This window comes from Salvia hispanica, chromosome 5, assembly GCF_023119035.1.
Source record: "Salvia hispanica cultivar TCC Black 2014 chromosome 5, UniMelb_Shisp_WGS_1.0, whole genome shotgun sequence".
NCBI lineage: Eukaryota > Viridiplantae > Streptophyta > Magnoliopsida > Lamiales > Lamiaceae > Salvia > Salvia hispanica.
In genome coordinates this window covers 11,277,289-11,294,778 of record NC_062969.1, presented here as the reverse complement: position 1 = coordinate 11,294,778, position 17,490 = coordinate 11,277,289, and the positions used below count along the sequence as shown (strand labels likewise).

At 40.8% G+C, this 17,490-nt stretch overlaps 1 protein-coding gene and 1 pseudogene across 1 annotated transcript; one reads left to right on the top strand and one right to left on the bottom strand.

Annotated features, from left to right (window-relative positions):
- The first annotated feature begins 3,354 nt into the window (after positions 1–3,354).
- Positions 3,355–3,720, top strand: LOC125189419 (dirigent protein 21-like). Its single transcript, XM_048086700.1, has one exon. It carries the CDS (start codon positions 3,355–3,357, stop codon positions 3,718–3,720), a length of 366 nt encoding a protein of 121 aa, XP_047942657.1.
- A 1,395-nt stretch (positions 3,721–5,115) lies between these two features.
- On the bottom strand, positions 5,116–5,810 carry LOC125189418 (annotated as a pseudogene).
- Positions 5,811–17,490: the final 11,680 nt, after the last annotated feature.

Genomic DNA, 17,490 nt, shown 5'->3' with positions numbered 1-17,490 from the left:
ATGAGAGTTCCGGCACACCGATGTCCTCCCGGCGTCCCCCTGGTGTCAAGGCTGCCAAGGGCAAGGGCAAGGCCACATCAACCTCCGTCGCGCCGCCTGACCAGGCCCCGTCACCGACCCCGAGTTCGATGCCGTCCGCGACTTCGACTGCGGCCCATGCGTACGCGGATTTGGCGGCCTCCTCCGACTACCGGACGTTGTTGGACGCGCACACCGCCCTCATGCAGGCGACCAACCCGGCTCAAATCGAGGGGATCCAGCGGATGATCGATGGCCTCGGCCGCAAGTTGGGACTTCTCTAGACTAGCCTCCTTTTTTTGTATTTAGTGCTTTTTTTATATCTTATTTTGTAACTTTTTTTTAATTAAGTAAAATTAGAATATCCCTAATTGTGTTGTTTTTATTTGTTTATTATTTTTATTTACATTTGCAAACATAAAAATATAAATACAAAATAGTAAAATGCTTAGGGCGTCGCTTAGGGCGGGCTATAGTCCGCCCCACTGCAGGTGGAATAGGAGGAGGATAAAATGCTGACGTGGCGGTGCATAGGGCGTCGCTTATGGCGTCCCATTGTGGATGTCCTTAATGCACAAACCATTGTTTTCTTGTGACGTTACGAATGACAATATTTTAATAATATAAGAAGAGAAATGAGAAAATAAAGGAATTTAAAAGAAAAATAACTTATATTAATGAAACACGTTTTGAATATCATTAAAATTTGACATTTTGTGCATGGATGGGGTACTCGTAGGGCTGGGGAACAATATCGAAAAAATGATATATCGCTCGTATCGTATTGAAAAATATCGAAAAATTATTGAATTTTTGGTATATCGTAATTTTCGATATGATACGATATCATATCATAAGTTTTCTATACGATAACGATATAAATTTCCTTATATCGCGATATATCATTATATATCGAATATACGATATATATCGATATTTTCGATACACCGAATTATATTGAAAATCAATACATATTGAAATATCGATATATACCATATATATCGAAATATATTGAAATTCAATACATATTAAAATTATATTTTTCGATATACAGGTATTTGAAATGGTACTTTATTTCAGTATATCGTATCAATCTTTGATATATCGTTCTTAACGGTATATCGAATTTCGGTACGATATATCGAGATATCGATGTGGTAATGATACTGATATTATCCATATCGAAAGTTCGATATATCGAAATTTGATATATCAAAACTTTCGATACGATAACGATATGAAATTCTTTCATATCGATATTTTCGATACAATACACGATACAACGTTTTCGATACAATATATTATATCGACCCAGCCTTAGGTACTCGAGAAAAATTGAAACTTCGTGATTTAATATTCTAATTTTAAAGTTTATGAAACATACCAGAATTTGACTAAAAATCGGGAAAAGTATAGAGAAAGGACAGTTCTTTTTCTATTATATTAGTATTTTCTATTAGATTAGATTAGTATTCGATTAGTATCTTCATGGTTTAAATGACTAATTAAACCCAAAGTTATATAATTTATATGAAGTATGCGTAGTGTGTGCAGTGTGTGTTTGTATGTTTTTGTGGGTGTAGTGTGTGAATGTGCCCAATTTTATAACTATTTGAAATTTCAATTATCTATTTTTGATAGGAAATTCAAAGTGTGGAATTGAGAGGAACTGGAATTGTAATTCAATTCTGAATCTGAATATTCTGTGGTAACAAACATAGGATTTGGAATTGAAGACTCGACTTCCAAATTCGCAGATTTAATTATTATTATTATTATTACTCATATTATTATTATTATTATTATTATTATTATTATTATTATTATTATTATTATTATTATTATTATTATTATTATTATTATTATTATTATTATTACTATCATCATCATCGTCGTCGTCGTCGTCGTCGTCATCGTCATCATCGCTTTTTAAAATAAAAAATTAATTAAAAAAAATATACAATTGTCTCACTTCCTCAAATATACTACTACTGTTTTATGGAGTAGGAGTAGTATTTTTTAATTTTTTATTTGTCATTTTTATTTGCATTTAAATTGAACAAATGAAGTAGTGAGACATGTGAATAGTTAAGAAAAAAGAGATGGCGGAGAGTTGAAAAGAAAAAAAGATTAAGAGGAAATGTATTGGATGACCTTATATATGCTTATCAGCTTATGTAATTTCACTTTTGTTTGCTATTCGTCTTTAGCCGAGATTCAACTTAATTAGGGGACACATCTCAAGTTTAATCTCTTCGAAACTCCTATTTTTTTACAAAAAGTCGATAGTCCTTCGTCACTACAAAAATAACAGAAGAAAATAAATTTCGTTGGACATCGCAATAAAGTGACGTTGTATAACTTATTAGATCAACAAAGAAAGGCACGCGACACCAAATTAATAAAAACCCTATTGTTTTATTAGAATTATTTTTATATAGTACTTAATTAATTAAAACCCCCAATAAATTAAATTCATTTATTAATTTGCCCAATCATTTCGTTATAAATGCAAGATGATATTCTTTGTGGTGAGGTAGCTGTATTATTTTTCTAAAAGAAAATTTATATGTACGTCATTTCAATTGCTTCGTCAATTTTTTAAGTTTATGATTTTTGCTACCATAGACCCAATAAAAATTGACCATTTAGTCTTAAAAATGGGAGAATATGTTTTTATGATCTATATTGATATATATTGATATATATTGTTTTAGAACTCTATTGAAAATATTCTTGCGATTGTGGATTACTCAAAATCATATTTGGAACTAAGTGTACGCTTAAACTTACTTATATTATTAATTTCCAAATTTACAATATTACATGCTTCTCTTCGTCCCTCCATTTCATAATAGTGAAGTCATTTTGTTATTTTAGTACATGCCATAGTATTAGAATCATTTCTCTTCTTAGTAAAAGTCAACACATTTCTTCCTACTTACTCTACTCACTCTTACTTTATTCTTTCTCCATCTCTCTACCTTTTTCATTTCCTACTTTATTCTTTTTTTACTTAACTCACTTTACACAATTTTCTTAACCTCTGTGTTGGAAAAAAATGTCTCTACTACTATGTAACGGATGGAGTAGAGAATAAATAGAAAATAAGGTAAATAGAAGTGCTGCTTTTTACTTAAAAAAATTATCAATCAATAGTGGCGAGGCAATTTAAAATGAAAAGTTGATCGCTTCAGTTTTGGATAAATTCTAGGGAGTAACTTTAATTTAAAAACACAAGAGTCATGTTTATTCGTGCATATATACTTCAAGTCTCATCGTTATTCATGCACCTCAACTGAAACACACACTATCATTCTCCACACATTTGCAGCCATGGCCAAAGTTCCAACATTTTCTCTCATCATCATTATCATTCTCCTCTCCTTGCTAGCCATTTCCCTCCCAACAAGCTCCCAAGGATTCTCTACAAAACTCTCCAAGAGAGAGATGCGGAGACCAGAGCAGCTAACTCACCTCCATTTCTACTTACACAACCTCCTCCGCGGCGAAGCCACGAACGTGGTGGTGGCGCAAGCCGCCACCACGAACACCTATAAATACAGACTCGACGAGGTGGCGGTCTTCGACGACTGGCTGACGGAGCGCCCGAACCTGGGCGAGCTCAGTGTTGGGAATTCTTGTATTCATCTAATGAGTGCAGCGGAAATTGCATACAAGAATACAGATCTAGATTCATAATCATATTGCAAGTTGAGCATGTAAAACACAACGAAACTAAATCTTACTTGTTGTGTTGTTTTCTTCTGCGATTGAATCCTGCAAGTTGAATCCACTACTATCGAGGTCCACGTGCAATCCAATCCGATGCACGAACTATCCCGGTACAATTGCTCCGTAGAAGAATGCTAGGAATTCTCTCTACAAAGCTTTACGTATTTTCTCTCTAATGTTACGCTATTTCTGATGCCCCACAATGGAGAATAAATAATCATTATATAGACGAAGAGTCACTAGGGTTTCATGATTGTTGGGCTTATGGACTATTATAATTATAGCCCAACTATAATTACTTAATCCATATTAATCTAATTCTAGCTCATTTTCTTTCAATCTCCCACTTGGACTAGCATTAGATATAATACGCAGTTCCAACTTTGTACCCTTGAGCGGATCAAAATACACATATAGTGTGACCCTTTAGGCCCTCATTATTGACGACGATCTAATCGAAGTCTGCACAAAGCTCCTAGACTGCATTGGCAGCGTAGCTCTATATATGAAGGACGTTTACGTGAATTCGGTAAACAAGCCTTTACATAAAGTTTATAGTAATATCCTTTCATTCACGAACCACCCGATTGAGCCTAAGATTTGCTATGTGTCATCCAAATAGCTCAATCACTTTATCTCATCTTTATTAAATGACTCATTAGATCATATTCAATTACTTTAATTGAATATATCTTTTGCATTGGCCAATGACTTAGTGGTCAAGTAATATAGAGAATTTGAGTGTTCTCTCGAAATTCTAATCGAGGAATGAATCTCATTCTTGGCTCAACTACCATTTTCATTTATCTTATGATATACCCAACACAGGTCCGTGTCTCAATCCTCCTTTGGGAGGCAAAGCGTTGGACAAGATCAAAGCACACCACTCAACAAACAAAATGTGTAATGACCTCAGATCCAAGGACTATTACATACTTTATGCACTAATAAACTGTAGACACTTAACAAAACAGTTTAATAGTAGGGTATACCAATACTCTCCAAAGTATACCATGTGTCCATCACGAGTATCTGATATCTCATAGTTGTGAGAACAACTACATTCTCGAAGAATGTGATGCAAACCCCATGCTAACCTGTAACATATCATCAATATCCCATTCTTGATGATCATTGGTTAGGGCTATTTTAGAATTATACTATATCTTTAATGTCTCACACCATTAACGACAGTCATAATTCAAGGGAACAAATATTTAGAATAAAGACAAACATTTAAAACAATTATTCCAATAAGTGCACAAAACCCATAGAAAATTAAATTTTCATAGAATGTGATCAAGTAATATTGTCTCAACACAAAATGTTTCTAAGACATATAAAACTTTAACTCCCACTGATTCAAAGCCATCTACCAACATGCTTAACACCTAAGCTCTCAAAGTGCTTGTTGTGTTTTGCTATACATAACGGTTTAGTGAAAGGATCAGCTAAATTATCATCAGTGGGTACTCTTTCTAATTTTATGTCACCTCTTTCAATTATTTCTCTGATCAGATGATATCTTCTAGGAACATGCTTGTTCCTGTTCGTAGCTCTGGGTTCTTTTGCTTGCGCAACAGCACCAGTGTTGTCACAGTACAAAGGTATAGCACTACTGGCACTCGGAACAACACCCAGTTCCTTAACGAACTCTAACAAAGCAACAGCTTCTTTGGCAGCTTCAGATGCAGCAATATACTCGGCTTCGGTGGTGGAATCGGCAGTTGTACCTTGTTTGGAACTATTCAACTCACTGCTCTACCATTGAGGATAAAAACATATCCAGACTGAGACTTATAGTCATCATGGTCTGTTTGGAAACTAGCATCAGTATACCCAGTAACTGATAACTCTGGTTGTCCACCATAGACTAAGAAATATTCTTTAGTCCTTCTAAGGTACTTAAGAATAGTCTTAACAGTTTTCCAATGTTCTTCACCGGGATTTTGCTGAAATCTGCCTGTCATGCTAAGCGCATAGGCCACATCTGGCCTAGTAGATATCATGGCATACATAATAGATCCTATAGCCGAAGCATATGGGATCCTCTTCATGTTGTCTCTTTCTTTGTCATTAGAAGGACAATCCTTCTTTGACAATACAATGCCATGTCCCATAGGAAGAAAACCTTTCTTAGAATTCTCCATTGAGAAGCGCCTTAACAACTTGTCTATGTAAGTGGATTGTGATAATCCTAACATCCTATTTGGTCTATCTCGATAGATCTTAATTCCAAGGATATAGGAAGCATCACCCAGATCCTTCATCATAAAGGATCTAGACAACCATTTTTTCACGGATTGCATCATGGAACGATCGCTTCCCATAATCAAGATGTCATCAACATATATGATAAGGTATACGACGTTTCCATTTTCGCGTTTACTATAAACACATGGATCCTCTTTGTTTCTGACAAAACCAAACGATTTGATTGTTCTGTCAAAACAAATATTCCAACTCCTAGAAGCTTGCTTAAGTCCATAAATGGACTTCTTTAGCTTGCACACTGCATTCGGCCTTTCTTTCGATACAAAACCTTCAGGTTGTGTCATATAGACATCGCCTTCTAATTCTCCATTGAGAAATGCGGTTTTGACATCCATTTGCCAAATATCAAAGTTGTAGTATGCAGCTATTGCAAGTAATATCCTAATGGACTTGATCTTAGCCACTGGCGAAAAGGTTTCATCATAGTCAATGCCTTCGCGTTGACTATAACCCTTTGCCACTAACCTAGCCTTGTAGGTTTGTACTTTGCCATCTGCATCTCTCTTCTTTTTGAAGATCCATTTGCAGCCTATAGGGTAAACCCCTTCTGGCAAGTCAACTAGTTCCCAGACCAAGTTGAAGTACATCGAGTCCATTTCAGATATCAAGGCTTCAAGCCACTTCTCTCGATCGGTGTCTGACACCGCCTCGGTATAGGTCTTAGGCTCATCTTCATCTAAATCAACTTCATCATCTTGGTTCTCAACCATTAGATTTAGTCTCTCAGGTGGACGACGAATCCTTCTAGGCCTATTGAGTTGGTTTTCTTCTGGCTCGGGCTGTTCATTCTGAATGTGAGTAGGTTCAGGAATATCACTATGATCTTCTTGAGGTAAAGGTGATGCAACTATTGTATCATCTTGTCTTTGATGCATCTCATTGTCTTGAGGAGGTTCTTCGAGAGTCCCTCTAAGGTCTCCTCTAATAGTAATTTCCCCTCCCAATAGATCATCAAAAACTCCCACTGAGTTATTGTTCAAACCATTTGACAATACCTTATCCTCAATGTTATCTTGTGGTTCTTGAATTTCTTCAAGATCTACAATGTTGTGACCTTGTTCCTTTAAGACATAATTGTCTTCAAGAAACATCACATTCCTAGAGATTATCACCTTGTGATCTCCAGGGCAGTAGAATTCATATCCTCTAGTTTGTTTAGGATATCCCACAAAGTAACACTTCTCACTTTTAGATTCCAACTTATCAGTCATTTGTTTCTTAACAAAAGCTGGACAACCCCATGTCCGCATATAGTTAAGATAAGGCTTTTTGCCATACCATAACTCATATGGTGTTTTCTCAACTGATTTAGATGGAACTCTATTCAGAATGTAAATAGCAGTCAATAAAGCATGACCCCAGAGAAATAAAGGGAGACTAGCTAAACTCATCATGGATCGAACCATATCTAATAATGTTCGATTTCTCCTTTCAGATACTCCATTCATTTGTGGTGTACCAGGAGGTGTCCAGTCTGACTGAATTCCATGTGATTTCAAGTAATCAAGAAATTCTCGGCTCAAGTATTCCCCTCCTCGATCTGATCGAAGACTTTTGATACTTTTCCCAAGTTGTTTCTCAACTTCACACTTAAACTCTTTAAATTTCTCGAAAGGCCTCAGATTTGTGTTTCATATAAATACACATATCCATACCTTGTCAAATCATCAGTGAAAGTAATGAAGTACGAATAACCACCTTTTGCTTGAGTTGGAAACGGTCCGCACACATCTGTGTGGATCAACTCTAGCACATCATTAGCACGCACCCCTTTCCCAGAAAGTGGTTTATTAGTCATCTTTCCTTTGAGACAGAATTCACAAGCACCATATGATTCAAAATCAAATGAATTTAGATAGTCTAACTTTCTCAATCTCGCTATCCTTTCTCATTGATATGACCAAGTCTACAATGCCAAAGATAAGTAGCATTATCCATATTACATAGCTTAAGTCTTTTATTTTGCACATTGAGAATATTTCGTTTGCATTCAAGCATATATAATCCATTCTCTAAAGAGGCATTTCCACAAAACAATCCATTCTTAGAAAACGAGCATCTGTTGTTTGCAAAATGGAAGGAAAAACCCTCGATGTCCAACATCGGAGTGGAAATAATATTCTTTGAAATAACTGGAACAAAATAACAATTATGTAAATCTAGTCTATGTCCTTAGGGAAGATCTAATCTATAAGTTCCCACGCATTCGGCAACAACTCTTGCTCCATTTCCAACACGTAGGTCTACTTCCCCAGGCCTCACTTTCCTGCTGTCTATTAGACCTTCCACATTATTACAAATGTGTGAACCACAAGCGGTATCCAATACCTAGGATTGTGAGTTATTCATAGACATATTTATCTCAATGACAAACATAGCTGAGCTCCCACTCATTGCACCTTGTGCCTTGAGTTTTGGGCAGTCTCTCTGCCACTCCGTGAAATTTGACCTAGTCAATTTGTTTGTTTCCATCATACACTCATAAGATAAGTTTGACATATTATCTGAACAGAAAATAAAATGAAAAACAAATTAGAAAAGCATACAAAGATCACATTCGCATCACTAATCAAACAAGGGTTTATTGTATTGATTAGCTCCCACTAATTTTAACATATATTATGCCCCCAAACATAAAATACGAATTTATATCAAATATAAATTTTAGTGGTCCAAGATCCAAGTCTATATAGTTGTAGCCTCTGCGAGGGCTGATGACTACAATAATATCACTAGGTAGGCCTCCAAGCCAATTGTAACAACAATTTTACAATTCTTGGTTTATTAATCTAATTAATATACGCCCATAAATTATTTTGGTTGCGAGGGCTACACACAATAAGTTAAGCAAGTCAACCCCATCACACGTGCCAACCATGCATCTATGAATGAGCCTAAACCTTGTTGATTTGGAGTAAAGGCGAGGGCGTAAAACTCATGGTCGAAAAGGCTAGGAACATCAAACAATTGTGATGGACGACGCGTTTGTTTCAAAAACAAAACTTATATTTTATGGGGAAAAAGTGTGATACTAGTTATGTGAATATAATATCCAATATTAAATCTCAAACAATTACTGGGCGCCGCCTACCCAGACATAGTATAACACAGACTACAAATACTGGGCGCCGCCTACCCAAACAATAAAACGGTCTCTAACTACTATAGTTCAATAAATAAGCATAAAAAATCAAATAGCATGCTTATCACATAGGATATCAAATAATGCTCAACAAATAAAATCAAATTTTATTTCTAATTAAATATGCACAGAATTTATATTAATTCTAAATTAATATAAATAATTATAATTTCTTATTCAAAAGTATTACAGATTAAAATTAATCACAGACATTACTATTTCCAAAATAATAACATTATTCTATAATTCATCAATCTAATTAATGAATTTAGTTTCCATTATATATCAATACATTATTCATATATAAGTTTGCATTCAATATTAGTTCCAAATTGACATAATGCATCATCGATTAATTTTAAAATTAATACATTCTACCATTTACTAATTCCAAATTAGTACGAGACGGTAACTAAACAAATGAATTTATGTAATTGGAATACATTCAGTAGTGCTACAAACCAAACCAAGCTCTACAGCAACGGCCAACAACGGCGCAAATCCATTACTGGATCCGACACGCAGCCCACGACCTGTTAGGGTTTGGGACTGTAAACTCAGTCGCCTCTTGCTGCTCTTCTCTTGTCGCCATCGCGAGGAGCACTACCACCCCTCCGATAGACAAGATGGCAGCGCCTTCAGTCGTCGATCCTAGACGACGAACGATGAAAAACAGTAACTCACGAAGGTTCGCGGTGGTTTGACCATATACCAACACCGTCGGCGACCCTCTAGCCAAATATGCGCAACCTGCACGGCGTGGCTGTGCATCGCAATCACCCTCCACCATCGGACGCCGCTGCTAGTCTCACCACCATTGTGAAGAACATAACATCAGCTACCAACGGCAAGCTCTGATTGTGAAGCGTTGAGCGTCATTAGAACATCCCTAGGCTGCATCTGCCTATGATGGTCGATGAGAACATAATTGTCGGATTTCAATGGTGTAGGTCAAATCACAATGATTCGAAATCGAAATCTAATTTCGATGATTCAAAATCCAACAACCAAATTAATAGTATTTTGAATTCCACTTGGAATCCGATTCACGCATGGAAAACTGGAACCAACAATCCAAAACTGAAATCTAATTTCAATTCTTTTAAACCCAATTACGTTTAATTATAAGTTAACATCCACATTTAATTAAAATGAAAAATCAATCATGAATCAAGCCCGGGGCTCTGATACCACTGTTAGGAATTCATGTATTCATCTAATGCGCGCAGCGGAAATTGCATACAAGAATACAGATCTAGATTCATAATCATATTGCAAGTTGAGCATGTAAAACACAACGAAACTAAATCTTACTTGTTGTGTTGTTTTCTTCTGCGATTGAATCCTGCAAGTTGAATCCACTACTATCGAGGTCCACGTGCAATCCAATCCGATGCAGGAACTATCCCGGTACAATTGCTCCGTAGAAGAATGCTAGGAATTCTCTCTACAAAGCTTTACGTATTTTCTGTCTAATGTTACGTTATTTCTGATGCCCCACAATGGAGAATAAATAATCATTATATAGACGAAGAGTCACTAGGGTTTCATGATTGTTGGGCTTATGGACTATTATAATTATAGCCCAACTGTAATTACTTAATCCATATTAATCTAATTCTAGCCCATTTCCTTTCACTCAGGGGATGTACGCGTATGCCGATGTGAAAGAGGTGGGCTTCTTAATGGTGTACAATTTCTTCTTCACCGAGGAGGGGTTCAACGGCAGCACGCTCAGCGTGGTGGGGCGGAACTCGGTGGATAACGCCGAGAGGGAGATGCCGATCCTTGGCGGCATCGGCGTTTTCCGATTTGCGAGGGGGTATGCGAGGATCAGGACATATTTTGTGGATGGGTTTAAGGGGATTACTGTGGAGGAGTACAATGTCTATGTCTTCCACTATTGATCCTCTCATCTCTTTGTGTTCATTAGTGTTATTGTCGGTGTTATACACTTCTACTATATATCTATGTATACTATATTGAATATGATAAATAATCTTGTACTACTACTTGTTTGTTGGATTGAGAGAATTATACGAAGAATGGTGTACTTGGAGATATATATATATATATATATATATATATATATATATATATGATCTTAGTGGCTAGTATTTTGTACGGTGGTATGGAATGGTGTTAAGGTCCTCCTCCTTAACGGTGATCGCCGAAAGTCTCTCGTCGATCTGAGTAACAATTCCGGCGCCCAATCGTAGGGTCGGCGGATGAAATAGTTTCAGGCTGTGCGCGGCGATCCGTCGGGCAGCGTGAGAACTAGGTTTGTAAGATAAATCACAAGATATGTGGGCAAATAATGTTTTCATACATAATTGTGTTAATGAACAAAAGCCCTATATATAGACTAAGAACCCTAAGGTTGATTCGACCAAATCCTATTCATCTCGGGAAAGAATCAACAAAGAGAACCCAAAACGGAGCTTATAGATATGCTCGACTCTTAATCAAAAATAAATAAACAAAAGAATAATATCCAAAATAAATAAATATAGAAAATAACGAAAATAAACTATGGACTTATTCAGGAACGAAGTCGCCCAACTTCTCGGTTCCTCTTCGGCTTCCTCTTCGCTATGGATGGCTGATTCACCAAGTCCTCTTGAATTCCGTCGAGAGAATCCTTCGGTTCTTCAGTCGCCGGTGGCTCAGCTATACCGCCGGATACCTCGGCCCCGGCTGTCGGCAGTTGAGGTACCGTATCAACTCCCTCTTCGATAAAGACCTCCTTGTCCTCAAGGAGCACATTTGGAAATCGTCGCTTGATGACGTTCAACGGCTCCCAAGATGGCGAATCCGAACCATCAGACCAACGCACAAGGACATGCTCGACAAGCCGGTTCTCATGCCACATGACCCGTCTATCCATAACCCGCACCGGATAAACTAAGGGTTTGTCCCCAAAAAATTCAGACGGCAGCGCCATGCCCTCGTTGGCGCCTCCCGCCACAAACGGTCGTAGGAGACTCACATGGAAAACATTGTGTATTCTGCTCCCCTCCGGCAGCCGTAAACGATACGCCACCTGGCCAATCCGTTCCAGTACCTCAAATGGCCCATAATAACGCCTCGCGAGCTTAGCTGATTGTGGTCTTGCTACTGAATGCTGTATGTACGGTTGGAGCTTCAATAACACCCACTCGCCCACCGCAAACTCAACATGGTGACGGTGTTGGTTGGCCGACTCGCGCATTCGCTGCTGTGCCCACTCTAAATTACGCCGTAAAGTAACCAGCAGCTCACCCCTCTCGCGAATTAGCTCAGCCGACGTTGGCAGAGTCGTCGCCGAAGGCTCGGCGAAGATAAGGCTAGGCGGCTCACGGCCGTACAGTGCCTTGAACGGGGATGTTCCCAAACCGGCATGGTGAAAACAGTTAAGGGCCAGCTCCGCCCAAGGCAGGAAGTTCGCCCACTTCGACGGACGATCCGCAGGGAACTCTCGCAGATACTGCTCCAATCCCCTATTTCGGTCCTCCGTTTGTCCGTCTGACTGCGAGTGGTAGGCGGTCGAAAAATTCAACTTCGTGCCACTTAATCGCAGCACGTCTTCCCAAACTTGATTTAAGAAAACCGAGTCACGATCCGAGACCAACGTCTTCGGGAAACCATGGTGGCGGACAACCGTGCTAATAAACAATTGTGCCACCTTCAGTGCGCCGAATCTGGTTGGCAAAGGCGCGAAGTGAGCATACTTGGTCAGCCGATCTACGACTACCATTATCACTATGTAACATCGCAACTGCGGCAGCCGGGTTACAAAGTCCATTGACACATCCTCCCAGACTTGAGTCGGAATAGGTAGCGGTTGCAGTAATCCCGCTGGCTTCTGGGTGGAGTACTTCGTTGTTTGACAAATTACACACGCCTCCACGAAATGCCTTACCTCCTTTTTCATATTCGACTAGTAGAAGTTCATAGTGACTCGCCATAAAGTTCTTTCAGACCCGGGATGCCCTGCCAACGACGAACTGTGGTACTCTGTTAATATCGGAGTTCGCGCCGAAGAGGGGGAGCTAACAAAAATTCCTCGATGGTAGTACACAAGTCCATCCACCATAGTCAAATGAGGCGGCGCCCTGCCCTCTCCGATCACCTTCGTAATTTCGCGCATCTCCGGCGATGATGACGTTTCGCGACGAAGTAAATCGATGACCCGTGGGATCGGATGAGCCGCGGCTACCAACAGAGGGCCGGTGCGACCCTCGTCCAGTTTCTCGTCAACCTTCAGGGGAGCCGAACCCGACACCTCGGCTGGCGGAGCTTCGTCGCGACGCGATAACGCATCTGCTGCCCGATTTGTACTACCCTTCTTATATTCGATAGGGAACTTATAGCCCATAAGCTTCCTTACGTACAACTGTTGATCCGGCATTTGGACTATTTGATGAAGTAGCTCCTTTAAACTCTTCTGATCGCTTTGAATAACGAATTCCCGCCCCAGTAAATACTGTCGCCACTTTTGTACGGCTTCCACAATAGCGTATAATCCTTGTGGTATGTTGACGCGGCCCGTCGACACGGCCCCAGCTTTTTACTGAAATATGCAATTGGGTGATTCTCTTGAAGTAGGACCGCCCCAATCCCTGTGTCGGACGCGTCCGTCTCAATACAAAATGATTTCTCAAAGTCCGGAAGGCGTAGCACGGGCGTTGACGTCATTGCCTTTTTGAGGTCCAAAAAACTCGAGTCTGCTGTAGAAGACCACTGGAAGGCATCCTTCTTAAGCAAATCCGTTAACGGGGTAGCTGTCAAAGCATAGTGGGCAATGAATTCGGTCAGGCCTAGGAATCCCCGGAGTTGCTTAACGTTTTTCGGTATTGGCCAGGCTGTCATCGACTTGATTTTAGCTGGGTCAGCCTTCAACATACCCTCAGATATCAAATGGCCCAAATACTCCACAGAGGAACTACAGAAAACGCACTTAGACAACTTTACAAAAAAATTATGCTTCTGTAGGACGTCCAAGAGAGCTGCCAAGTGTTGGCTGTGGCTTTCCACCAAAGGGCTGTAGACCAAGATGTCGTCGAAGAACATTATTACAAATTTCCGAAGCAATGGCTGAAAGATCGAGTTCATTGCCGCCTGAAAGGTGGATGGTGCATTAGTCAACCCAAACGGCATCACCAGAAATTGAAATGGCCATCATGTGTTCGAAACGTGGTGTTAAACACATTTTCGTCATGCATCCGGATTTGATGATATCCTGAGCGGAGATCCAACTTCGTAAACACTCGAGCTATACCCAACTCATCAAACAACTCGTCCGCTGTCGGGATAGGGAAATGATCCGGGACCGTTGCGGTGTTCAGCGTGCGATAATCGATGCAAAATCAGAAACTGTCGTCTTTTTTGCGAATGAGCAGGACCGACGATGAGAACGGGCTGCTACTACGCTGTATGATACCCTGTTCCAACATGTCTTTCACTTGTCATTCAATCTCGTTTTTCTGAAAGTAGGGGTAACGATATGGCTTGACATTTATGGGTTTCGTGCCCGGTATCAAATGGACCCGATGATCATAGGGTCGCTGTGGCGGCATGCCGCTCAGAATATTGAAAACTGGCCGGTAGGTCTCCAACATTGCTGCCACCCCCGGCGCTAAATCTAGCGGGAATGCGTCCCCGCCCGTTACCGTGCTGGTCGCCGTCTCTGGTTCCAAAATTAGTATCTCAAAACATTCCAAATTGGAGGCGGTCGGTAGGAGTGAGGCCAAAGAATGCAGACTGATTTGGCGTGGAGACGGTAGGATCCCCTTTAGCACGATAGGCGTATCCCCCTGTTTGAACTCCAATGTTTTTCCCGCAAAATCGGCAGTTACTTTCCCAAGAGATTCCAGCCAATCCATTCCTAAGATTACATTCGGGTCGTGGATCGGCAAAATGTGGACTTCCAACTTTGTCTGGCGAGACACATGGGTGCAGAGAAGCGCTTCCCCGTTTCCTACAAAAACTCTGAAGGGACGTATGGGTGAAAGCGGAAGGTGAAGAGAGTCCGTGATCTTTGGGGGTAGAAAATCCCTGTCACTACCCGTGTCGATGAGCACACATACCTCTGTATCCTGAATAATGCCCACGACCTTCAACGGCCGTGACCTGCGACCATCATCCATGGCGTGAGTATGTGCCACCTCCGTTGTACCGATATCCTCCAGCGGGTACTCCTCGGAAGAGCATAATTCCAAAACGTCATCATCCTCAGCATAGAATAGTATCCGCTGTTTACATACATGCCTTGGTATCCACTTCTCTGGGCAATGCTAACACAAGCCTAGACTCGCGTTCCGCCTTCTCTGCCTGCGAGACCCGAATCGCGGGGAATTTGGGTTGATTTGTACTTTGGCCAGACTGCACTCCAGCTTGTCCGGACCGAGAAGCACCCTTGGCTGATGGCTGGGTGTGCGATACCCCTGCCGATCCCCGGTTCTCTTGATTTTGCCACGGCCGTCACTGGTTGGAAGATTGAGTAGCGCGATCGACCTGCGTGTCTGCTAATTCCAACACCAACGCCATTGCGACCGCTGGTGATGAGGGTCGGTGGAGCTGTACGCGTTCCTGCATGTCCGGTTTCAAGCCGGCCACAAATAGTGTGAACAGTTCAGGAATCTTTCAAATGTATCATGATATTCCAGCACCGTTCCCGTCTGAGTTATAACTTGGCGAGCAAGCCGAAGTGGTCTTTAAAGATCTATTTGTCGAAACGATGGCGCACGTCGTCCAAGGAATCCTGCCATGTGACAAACTCATTGTTGGCATAATAATTAATCACCCATTCTACTGCCGGTTGGTCAAATAGCATCACGACGCAGTGTAAACGTTGGGCATCAAGCATCATTAGGTGGTCAAAGTAGTATTGAACCCTTGATACCCAATTGTTGGCATCAGATCCGTCAAACCGTGGTGGCTCCATCTTTACGCGCTGCGGTTTGTCGTACCCTGCTGCATGAGCTTGATAATGTTGAGGTGGATCCCAACACGACGTCGGGCATGTTTGTCTTCTGTCGGGCGCCTCCCAGGCAGATCCATCTCGATCTCTACCATCACGGCGGCCCCAGTCGCCGACTTGGTAGGGGCGAAACCCTAGGTTAGGGTTTCTGTAATTGGCACCCCTCTCTCCGGGTTTACAGCGACGAAAATCACCATATTCCTCATCGTCCCCATCATCAAATTTTGGTTGTCGTTCCGTATCTCGGGAGAGAGCCGAATCCAGATTCTCAAATCGACGATCTGTGTCTTCCCTCCATAATTCAAACTTGTCGAACCTCTCCACCAACCAATCCAACTTGTCACCACTCTGATCGGTGTTGCGATGGTCGACTGTCGGACGACTCTCAAACTCACCGTCACCCAAGGGCGAACGGTAGTACCCGCCCCGTCGCGGCGGTCTCTGTTCGTCTGGCGACCTCCGAAGCAGTTTGCAGGGAAAGACTTCGTCCTTGGCGCCCCCCAAACCGCCTTCTCGTTGTTGTAGTTGAAACGCTTCATGAGTAAACTGATGAAACCACCAGATGTTAAGGTCCTCCTCCTTAACGGTGATCGCCGAAAGTCTCTCGTCGATCTGAGTAACAATTCCGGCGCCCAATCGTAGGGTCGGCGGATGAAATAGTTTCAGGCTGTACGCGGCGATCCGTTGGGCAGCGTGAGAAATAGGTTTGTAAGATAAATCACAAGATATGTGGGAAAATAATATTTTCATTCATAATTGTGTTAATGAACAAAAGCCCTATATATAGACTAAGGACCCTAGGGTTGATTCGACCTAATCCTATTCATCTCGGGAAAGAATCAACAAAGAAAACCCGAAACGGAGCTTATAGATATGCTCGACTCTTAATAAAAAATAAATAAACAAAAGAATAATATCCAAAATAAATAAATAAAGAAAATAACGAAAATAAACTAAGGACTTATTTAGGAACGAAGTCGCCCAACTTCTCGAGCGGACGTACGTTCCTCTTCGGCTTCATCTTCGCGATGGATGGCTGATTCACCAAGTCCTCTTGAATTCCGTCGAGAGAATCCTTCGGTTCTTCTGTCACTGGCGGCTCAGCTATACCGCCGGATACCTCGGCCCCGACTATAGGCAGTTGAGGGACCGTATCAAATGGTATGTCTGTTGAGGTTTGGTGCCCCTTGCACAACAGAAGACTTTTACAAAAAAAATAAATTAGATACGAATCTATTTGACCGATTATGCGATTAATCAATTCACATGTTAAAAAGATAATTGCATGCTAGAACGCAAATAATTCATGCTTAGAGAATAAATATCCTAAACATGATTTCTACGGTTTAGAGTTACCGAT